This window comes from Chrysemys picta, chromosome 2 (genome assembly GCF_011386835.1).
Source record: "Chrysemys picta bellii isolate R12L10 chromosome 2, ASM1138683v2, whole genome shotgun sequence".
Taxonomy (NCBI): domain Eukaryota; kingdom Metazoa; phylum Chordata; order Testudines; family Emydidae; genus Chrysemys; species Chrysemys picta.
This window is the reverse complement of record NC_088792.1, coordinates 153,528,060-153,538,702: the sequence shown is the minus strand read 5'-3', so window position 1 is coordinate 153,538,702 and position 10,643 is coordinate 153,528,060. Positions and strand designations below refer to the sequence as shown.

Sequence of the window (10,643 nt, the reverse complement as noted above, 5' to 3'; positions counted from 1 at the left end):
CAGCATTCTTCTGTTGACCTAGATGCATCTACCCCAGGGATTAGCTTGACATAACTATGGCGCTCAGCGGTGTGGATTATTCCCACCCCGAGAGTTGCAGCTATGGCGACTTAAATTTGAAGTGTAGACCAGATGGTACGTGCTACTCCAATATAAATAATAAACCGTCAGAAGTAGGAATCCCGTTGAAGTTGATAGTTTATGTGAGCAAAGGTTGCTGAAGTAGGTAGTTTGCAAAGAATATATATTTTGGTAATGTGCAACATTTTAGGGATATTTTGCAAAATTTATTTAAAAAGAACACTCCAAAATTGAAACTATTTTCTTAGGAATACCTTTTCTTTTTTATTTGGCTTTAAAAAATAAGAGTCAAAAGTCCATTAACATTGACATCAAGCAGGTCAGGAAAGAAAAGAAAATCAATTTAGGCTACGAATTAAAGTGAAAAATAAATGTGTAAAAAATGTAAGAAGCAGAAATCATAAATTATATTTTTTCATTAATATAATTAATCTCTTCCCAGCCCTGGAAAATGTTTCAAGAGATTCATTTGTTATTTATTGTTAACAGCATGTGAAACATGACATTTTGTATAGCATTGTTTTTAGCAACCAAGGCCCTGAACCTCCAAACACATTGCTATATGCTGCAATATAAAGTATGAACTCAGGGAGACAACACCCATGCTTTAAGTTAAGCATGTATGTGTTTGAAGTATCGGGCTTTATTTATTAATTTAAAAATGGCACAAAGAAAAACTCTCTTTAAAAAAAAATAGACCACATACTCCCACTGAACTGTGCATGGTCATAATATAAACAATATTTATATTGTAATTGCAATGCACAGACCAGGAAATTGTAGTTACCCAGTTATCTTTTGCACTGGGTTGAAGTCATTCTATTAAAGCAAATGTCCTTATTTTAAACAGAAACCTTACAAAGAAATGAAATATTCTGATTCGTTAAAATCTCAGGTTATGAACAATATAGAGCATACACAAATGCATGGTTCATGAGCTATTAAAATTGTGGTTTAACAATGTTTTCCCAAAGAACATCATAATAAGATGTTTCTTATTTTCTTACTAATTGCCATTAGGGGGTTTCTTGCACATTCCTCTGATACCTGGGTTCCTCTGACTGTCTGCGGTCAGAGACAAGATGCAGCCACTACTAGCCAGGGCTAGTGCCTATAAAGCCTAGTAGCTGAAGTGCCTTCAGCATTTGCCTGAGTTGTGGCAAACCTGGCACTCTACTAGTACCTTAGCGGTTTGTTGTACTGCAGTATAAAGGTTAATTAATAATAGACTGGATGAACCACTGTACTAATTTGACTTGGTTCCTATGTTCCTATATATTGATCCTGTAAATGCTTATACATGTAACTCACTCACAGGTAAAATTACTCCTGTGCATAAATGTTTGCAGAATTGATCCCTACATTCTATTTTTTTGTTGACTCGTACCATGGACCTTATCCTGCATGTATACCATAGGCAATGGGACTTTTCTTACCCTTTTTACAATAATGTAACAAATCTATGACAATCCATTATTTTACCACATGGTGACAAGTGCGGGAACAGAACACATGTCCTTTTGTAGTCTCCGACTACCTGAGCTCAAGCTAAAGGAGATTCTTCACTGGCTGTTAACAGTATAGGTCATTGGCTATGCGGTTGAGCCTTTCTGATGTTATTCAGTAGAGGAAAGGGGTACAAATATACACAAGCCTGTTGCAGAAAAGAAATGATAAAATAAATGATGGCTTAGTGCAAACAATAATTGTTATACCACTGACACGGTGAATGGTTTGTACTAGCTTCATATGAACTGCAGATAGTTTGGGCATGCCATATTAAAAGGTATTTGTGGGGGTCTCACTTAAAATGATTCATGCTAGTGGATTAAGAAAATTTCACATCTATTACATGTTTTTAACCTGCCATTTATTCAAGGTTAAAATTATGAAGTTGCAAAGTGGAATGGTCCATAAGGCAATGACAATCATTTTCCCAGCTGATCTAAATCAATGTAGCTCCATTGATTGAGCGTGCTAGTTGGAAATGCACCACCTACTCTGCACTACTTTACATAGCTAGAGCACTTAAAGCAATTATATCCTTGATAGAGCTTGTATCTATCAGACAAGACTATGCATTCTCCAAGATGCTTTCTTAAATCACTGTGATGGATTGTCTGAAGGCAGGAAAGATGATAATAATGTACTATATTTACAAAGATCTATACCAAAAAAACAAAACAAAACACAACCCACTTTGGAGCAATGCTCAACAGAAGGCCTCAAAATATAAGTTGTTCAGTACAAGGTTTTATCGGAGTGGGAATACATATGAGCACAAAAATAAAACATTTTGTATTCTACATTATATTACAAAGGCAGACAGTCAATAAATAGATCAATAAATAATGGGAAGCACAGAAGGGCTTGCGTGGATGGCGGTGAAACTGGTTTCAGTTGGTGCTCGATAAAGTCCTTTGTGTTCATTCCCATGAAGTGTCAGAGTCAGTTCTTTCAAAGACAAGTCTCTTATCACTTCCAGTGAAGATAACTTTGCCTTAAAAGTGTAGAACAGATGCAGGACAGTACAGTAGGCTCTGGCGGAGGCTGGGGGAGTCAACGTCACTTACACTTCCCCAAGAATCTGACAAATTTGCAGCTTAATATAAATAAAGTGACGGGCCTATTGTTTCTCAGCTCCGACACCTTCTTATCACCATGATTTGTTGCAGAAGAGTGGCGGAAACATGGCATGTGACTCCATCATATATAGTTTAAGTGTGTGTGTGTGCGGGAGCAATGTCTTTATGAATTGACAACTTCAACACGTACAGAAAGGAAAGATCCTCTCTGCGTAGTTGGGGTGGAGGGATTTCCTTTTCTGCCTAGGTTTAAATAGACTAAGCACAGTGTTACTTGCCATTTGAGTTGGATTATATAGATTTAGTTATACATAACATATTAGCCACATGGGGGGCAGGCTCCCAGCCAGTGTAAATCAGTGTATCTTTGAGGACTTCAATAAAGCTACTATGCAGATTTTGCCCAGCTAAAGTCCTGGCCCTTGATATGCAACATGCATCAAATGTGGAATTTTACATCCAAAGTCAGCAGCTCTGTTATCATGGGCGGCTCCAGGCACCAGCGCACCAAGCACGTGCCTGGGGTGGCAAGCCGCGAGGGGCGGCCTGCCAGTCGCCGTGAGGGCGGCAGTCAGGCTGCCTTCGGCAGCATGCGTGCGGGAGGTCCGCTGGTCCCACGGTTTTGGTGGCAATTCAGCGGCGGGTATGCCAAAGGCGCAGGACCGGCGGACTTCCCGCAGGCATGCCGCCGAAGGCTGCCTGATGCTGTGCTTGGGGCGGCAAAATACATAGAGCCGCCCCTGCCTGTTATATACAAGGGATTCAATAATAAACAAATGGTAGACACATTTCTTGCTTTGTGTAATAGCAAAGGGGCAGTCTGCCAGAGCACTGCCCCACCTAACATTGCAGATAGGGGCATTAGAAGAGGGGAAATGTCCTTTCTTTTCATGGCTTCCATCCCTCTCTTTGGATACTGCTAAACTATCCCTGCTAAAATGGCTTTTATGTTTAACCCCAGGTTGGTAAAGATATTTCTTAAAGAGCCAGGGTAAAATTTTCAAAAGCAACTAAATGACTTAGAAGCCTAAGTCCCACTGACTCTTAATGGGGGTGATTGTTCTGAAGAGTCAGATTTTCAAAAGTATTGAGGTACCTAAAGATCTAGATAGACACTTTTGAAAATCCCAGTAGATACCTAAGCAATTTAGAGCCTAACTCTCAGTAATTTCAATGGGAATTAGGCACCTAACTCCTTTAGGTGCTTTTGAACATCCCAGGATCTTTAGGCACCTAAGTACCTTTGAAAATCTGGCCCTAAGTGCTTCCATCTGTTTGGGAAATGGAATTTAGGCTCTGAACTCACTTTAAGCATCTACCCATGACGTTTGCCCTTTGAAACGTACCAGTTTTCACCAAATGGGATGATTTTGCAAAATGTTTTACTTGGTTATTTGACAAAGACTTTATCTCTCCATCTTAGCCAATTATTCAATCCAAACTCTCAAGTGGGTATTACATCAGGTTCAAGGTTTAACTGACTGCAAATTTTAATGTGAACACAATCACTTCAAAACTGTTTTAACTGACTTCAAACACGACGCATAAATACCCAGGAACATGCCTGAGAATAAAATGCTAACTTGGGCTCGTGGGGGGAAGGCAGGGATGGGAATGCACCTATTAGAATATGTCATAATATAAAGCATGTAACATATGACTTTATTATGTTCATTCAATCCATGTTTTAATCCCTGTAGTGGGGATGCATTTCAAACAATGTCCTTGACCACAACACATTTTTTTTTAAGAACTAAAATCCATGAGTGTTATTCCATGGCATTAAAGCTGTCTATTTTGGGGCAAAAAACCCCAGCAACCCAATGATCTGGTTTTCCTTCTTTATTTTGTTTATGAAGGAAGCTTCTCTCATAAGAAGCGAAACAGCAAGAAGAAGCAAGCACTGGAACAAAATATACATTCCGTACAATCATATGACCTGCCCGTTCCCTAAGACATGAAACATACAATTATCTGTACACGCCTCATTAAATAACCTTATTAAATAGGAAATGCAAAATGTACAAATTTACAGACTGAATTATTAAATACTCCCCTGGTGCACGCATGGGGCATGCATTCCTTTCTACTATCGGCAGCCACACTCTGAAACTGCCATTCCCTCATATTTGAACTTGTAAGTAACCACCCCTGCGTCTAAGTAGAGGATGGAGATGGGATCAAGCTTGGTAGGCACACAGCAGGCTTTGGAAGTTTTCTGAGGATTCTTCAGGTGAACCAAAGTCTGGACAATGGCGTGTTTAGTTGGCGTGACGTGTTCAGTTAAAGGGTAGGAGCACACTCCCCGGCACTCGTAGGCTTCATATCCCGTCGGTGCGATGATCCAGGAATCCCAGCCAATCTCCTTGAAATCGATATAGAGTGGAGTCCTTTTGCAGTAGTTGCCCTTGGCGTTCCTCCGGATCCGGGCAGTGGAGTCATAAATGATGTTGGAGCGCATCTGGAGCAGCGCCTCTTCACCTGGCCCATTGTGGAAGTTGCCCATGCCCAGGTTCTCCAAATCCAGCAGCTGCTCATGGTCTATCATTTCGTCCAGTTCCTGCTTCTCCTCCTTTTTGTCATTGCTCAGGTCATCTGAGAACACAATCAACAGAGGCACATGCTTGGCCTCGGAATTGATGTCAATATCGAGTTTCCCCTCTCCGTTTGGCTCCTCCCCTTCTCTGCTCTCTATCTGCACTTCCAGCCTGTGAGTGGTCAACTCTGACCTACGCCAGTGCCTCATGGCATCTGTGATATCAAAGGTCTCCCACTCACTGTTGGTGCCGTAGATCTGCCTGGATGCAAGTGCCACCATTTTTCTCTCCTCTCCTTCTCTCCCCGCATGGTTGTTCTCCAGTACTTCAAAAATGGTGACTTTCCTATCCAGCCCATCATAGAGTATTCTGTCCCGCTCCACCAGTGTGTAGAGTCTCAGCTCTGCCATCGTGATCTCTTCATGGTGAGGGATGGAGACGTTGAAGAGAAGAGGGTATTTCCGGATTCCTGTGACACCAATAGGGTGGGAAGTCAGATCTAGAAATGACAAAGATCAACGTAAATAAATACTTTGGAACTGCAAATATTTCCAGCAGAAATATGCATGCATGGAACTCAGCCTTTCATGACTTGTATTCCTTGGTTTCAGTGTGAACAGTTACAGGAAAATTATAATAAATAGGAATAATGGATTGTCACACAAAATTTTATTCGTGTCGTCAGTGAGGTGGATGATTTGTATTGGATCTTCAAGGAAAACAAGGTCAGATCATGATAATAGCAATGAACTTGGATTTATAGCTCTCTTTCTTCCAACGTGGCTACTGAAGTGCTTTATAAAAGGTCCTTACTGATTGTACACATTATATTTATTGTATATAGGAATCGCTTTGCCCAGCACTGAAAGGAAGCCACGTCTGGAGTGCAAATACAACAGCTGTTTAACATGTGAATATCAACATTACACAAAATTTTAGGACAGGAAGTGAAGAAGAATACTACACCTCTACCTCGATATAACGCGACCCGATATAACATGAATTTGGATATAATGCGGTAAAACAGCGCTCTGAGGAGGCGGGGCTGTGTGCTCCAGCGGATCAAAGCAAGTTCGATATAACGCGGTTTCACCTATAACGCGATAAGATTTTTTTGGCTCCCGAGGACAGCGTTATATCGGGGTAGAGGTGTATATCCAACTGAAGGGACATGGGGGATTGGAGATGGGCAGAATGACACAAACTGTTTCTGCAGCAAAAGTAGGCTGCATTCGTATCTTTTTGTCTATTAAGAGGGGATCTGTCTTTCTATGGAATATCCAGTAGATCCCCTCATAAATAGTGTGATCTCCTTTACCTTCAATTATCCTATTTACAGTGCCACACTCCTCAGGTATATATGGTGAATTTGTATTTTCACTGGTGATCTGATACAACACATTAAAATCCCTACTGCTGATCTGCTGTCTCTGATGAAGTGTTGCATAGATCTCCCAATGGAAACAAATGATACCATAAGCTTCCACCAGTGTCTGAAGACTGCAACCACCAAGGATAGAGACAAGTTGTTTAGGGTGATGCAAAGGCTTATAACTAGGCGGAATGGGAAGTTAGGTCTTTCTTGATCCAAAGCCCTCTGAAGCCATGGAAATATTCCCATTTTGATGTCAATAGGTTTTGGATCTGTCTTAAAAGGAGCAAAAGAAAACTGCTGTACTTACTTAGGAGCTTTTGAGAGTATTAATTAATCAAATGTATAACAAGCAAATAATCTAATCTAATCTAATCTAATCTATCTATGTTTATACATACACCATCTGCATTTCTTCATTCATATAGGAAATTTAGAAAAATGTTTGTATTTATTGCTGCATTTCCCTAATATCAATAACAACCCTGAAACCAAATTAGGAAATATAGACTTAGTGGACATGTCTACAAGGGTGGAGGGAATGGACTGCATGGAATTTGTACATTTTCCCATCTCTGATTTCTATGACTCTGGGATTGATATATTTATGGAAACATTTGGTTGTCACAGCTACAAATATTTGCCCTGAAGTAGCAAAGCACTTCAGCACATGAGTAGCCCTTGACTTTAATTGGACTTCAGTGTTTTCTGATGTTTGCAAACCCATCTGTTGTTTAAAAAGAAAAAAATATCGAAGAGGCCAAACATGAGAGGTCCCGTTTGCCCTCTCTTCCCATTGACTTTAGTTGTGAGTTTGAAAGCACTCAGAATCCAGATGCATGTCTAGTGAGCGTGACTCACTTCAAAACTGGAAGTGGCATCAGAACTTAGAGTGACCTCGAGAGCTTCCCAGGCTGCAGGATGCTGGAGAACAAGTCCACTGTCATGGGGATATGTATGGTCTTGGGGTGGGGAAAAGTCAGCTGACTGCATAGAAGACGGACATGAATAATTCATTGGAAGGGGTTAGGGACACGCCCTTATGGGAAACTGGGTGTCTCACTTCCTGATTAGAGAGAAAAATAAGTCAGGATGGGCATCTGCCCACAAGACTGGCTGAGCAGGAAAACTCAAAGGGTCAAATTCCCCTCTAACTATTACCTATACATCTTACTTGGTGTCAATGAGGATGCACTGGTGTCTGAAGGAGGAGGATTTAGCCCAGAAAAGTTTATTTAAATTTGTAAGTGATGACCACATTAGAATCATATCTGCAATGGAGCCGGACTGCTTCATGAGCTAAAACTGCTAAGGAGCAATCGTCATAAAGTTCTACTGCTTCCAGCCATTCAATTTCCATTATTATCTTCTACTAACACAAGCAGATAAGTATAAAGATTGCATTGTGTGATCTGTTCCATCTCTTTTATCAATGTAATTGCAAGCACTTTATTTTTAACCATCTAAAAGGCCCATAAGACATAAAATTCAGGTTCCCTAGTTGTTATTGACTTTCTTGACATACAAAGGAGAGAGAATTAAAATAAATCCTCTGTACTGTATGTGTGCATGTGGAAAGCATTTGTATTAGCATATGAGTATCTGAATCTATGCCTGTAGTTCTGGACTAGAAGAAAGGACAGGAATCTGCCAAGAAGGTAGGAAGTTATCCTGAGTTTGACATGGCCATTGCAGACTTCATGTAATGGTGAAAAGGATGCTTGGCATCTCTGTTGTGTTTACAAAAATGAATGGAACTGTGCATTGTTCCATTTACTAAAAATAAAGGATGACTGCTGATTTACACTAGTAAAACACATAGGATTTCCCCGTCAGTATACTGTACTTGCCCAATTATAGTCCATTTATATTCCTGATACTTTTTCATCTAAAAATTGCAAGGGTCAGAAAAGGACAATACTCATTATTCCATATTCCTTCAGGGCCAGATTGTGAATGCCTTCTCTACGCTCATGAGCAGTCACTCATCCCATGGTCTTCAGTACGCATAAGTGGTTTGCAATCCAGCCCTCAGTCAATTAAATGTTATCTATATGTTGAAGAAATGCACAATTAAAGTGGATTTGAACTTTAAGGCAGAGCCTTTTAAAACCAGAAACATGTAGCTGGATAAGAATGCACACATCTGAATGAGGTATAGATTAGCCCATAATTAGTCAGAGCATCTAGCTGAGTTGTCAAATTTAGGTCATATATACTCAGTGTTTGCTCTGTTATCTTGTAGTTTTGGAGTTCATCAGTAAAACTGAGACTGGCATGATAGAAGAGCCATTTTTATTTGAATTATCACACGTAAAGCTGAGTTGTTAAAAAAAATCATCTCAATCCTACTGGCAAACAGAATGTTTCTGGGGCATAAATGATTTGTTGAAAAGTCTTTTAAATATATAGCCTACATTGTTACTCATGCATGAAGCATAAAGAAATCATCAGCAGCTAGTACGTGAGCCTTACATTCCTCTCGTTATGTAGCTATTGCAGGAAATTTTCAATTGCACGATATGTGTAACTGTCTAAACTCATGATTTTATGCATTTTTTAGTTGAAATTTTTTGAAAAATAGAAAATACTTTATTTCCCCCAAAATGAGCACCAAGGGTTAGCAAAAGTCATCATAGAGAGCTGCTAGCTGCAGATATTTCTATATCTGACTTTACTTCACACACCAAGCCTTGGGACCCATTAAAGACTAAATTGGGAAAATATTACTAGAGAGTCATTCATTGTTTGGTTAGGAATCCATGAAGAAATTGGGCTTCCCAAACAAGAATTTGTACCATTGCGTGGGTTGTGAAAGAGGGTTTTTCCCATTAATTCAGTTACCGTCTCTCTTTGAAAATAGGATGCCTATGAAGGTAACAAATAAGTGATTCACATGCTTCCTGGGATGGTGACGATTTATTTGTATTACACACCCATAATATTCAAACATAAAAGAAGACATTACCCCAAAGTGCTTACTGTCTCAAAGATATAATAGGCAAAGGATGGGGGGAAAGGTTACATCAGAAAAGCAGTGTGAGCTGGTTGATTAGGCATATGCCGTGTTAGTTCGTTAACTCCAGTTGCATCTCTATCTAATCACTATAAACTTCTCCCCCCCGCAATTCAGCCTTCATGCGCCACGCATTGTAAACAGGTGTCTTGTTGGTTATAAGCAATGCCCACTCATTCTTAGTTCACTCCGAGGAGTATGGCTCTTACCTTCATTTTGGAAGCTTCTAACAATATTTGCGGATGGCATTGATGTCCTATCAGTGGCAAACCTGTTGTACAGCTCTAACATGTATTCTGGGGGCTCCACCTTAGCCGTTTCATGCAGGGGAATATCAGAGAGATTCAATGTCTTCAGGAACTCGTTTTTCATGTTCTGAAGCAGCGTGCTGAAATCAACGCCGTCCTGCTCCGAAAGGAGCTCGTCAAAGAAGGGCACATCTTCCTCCAGGGAAGACTGCTCCAGGCTCATGATGGGACTGCAAGCTGCAAGGTGCACCAACAGAGAGAGGGTTGCCCACAGCTGAATGGTGACAGTATCCATTCCTCCGCTCTAACCTCCAACCGCACTCAACAAGATTTAGCTCTCGTGTGGGCTAAGTGGCTATTTTATCCTCTGGGTTGTGTGCAGCTTGTGTCACAGAGTTGACAAGTTTGGAAGCCCTTGCCTGAAGCTTGTGATCAGTCCTTGCTTGCGCTCTCTCCCTCCCCCCACACCATCCAAAACCAGGTCTCAGTAATTGGATATAACACGCTCTCTCCTATGGTAGCCTTGCCTCTCTTATCTCTTGTAGTGTAAGCTGTCCACCAGATTTTCTGTTGCTATCTCACAAACCCCCTCTCCCTTAATGAGCATTTTGTAAACATTCTGCACTTGGACCCTCTGAGATAGGCCAATTTTCTCCTTGGACTGGATCTGCCCTTCCTTTTCCCCCTTGGAGCTGACTTTTTTTGGCATGTGTGGCCAACTTTTGTCCATGCAGCTTTGTTATGATTTCAACCGAACATGCAAATGACACAGAGCCTAGGTCTAGGATTCTGTATTCTATACCA

At 40.6% G+C, this 10,643-nt stretch overlaps 1 protein-coding gene across 1 annotated transcript; it reads right to left on the bottom strand.

Moving 5' to 3' along the window:
- Positions 1-1,572: 1,572 nt before the first annotated feature.
- Positions 1,573-10,289, bottom strand: BMP10 (bone morphogenetic protein 10). The gene is made up of 2 exons (XM_005285196.5): positions 9,801-10,289; positions 1,573-5,702 (listed from the first exon to the last, which is right to left on the bottom strand). Exons 1-2 carry the CDS (start codon positions 10,132-10,134, stop codon positions 4,756-4,758), a joined length of 1,281 nt encoding a protein of 426 aa, XP_005285253.1. The 5' UTR covers positions 10,135-10,289; the 3' UTR covers positions 1,573-4,755.
- Positions 10,290-10,643: the final 354 nt, after the last annotated feature.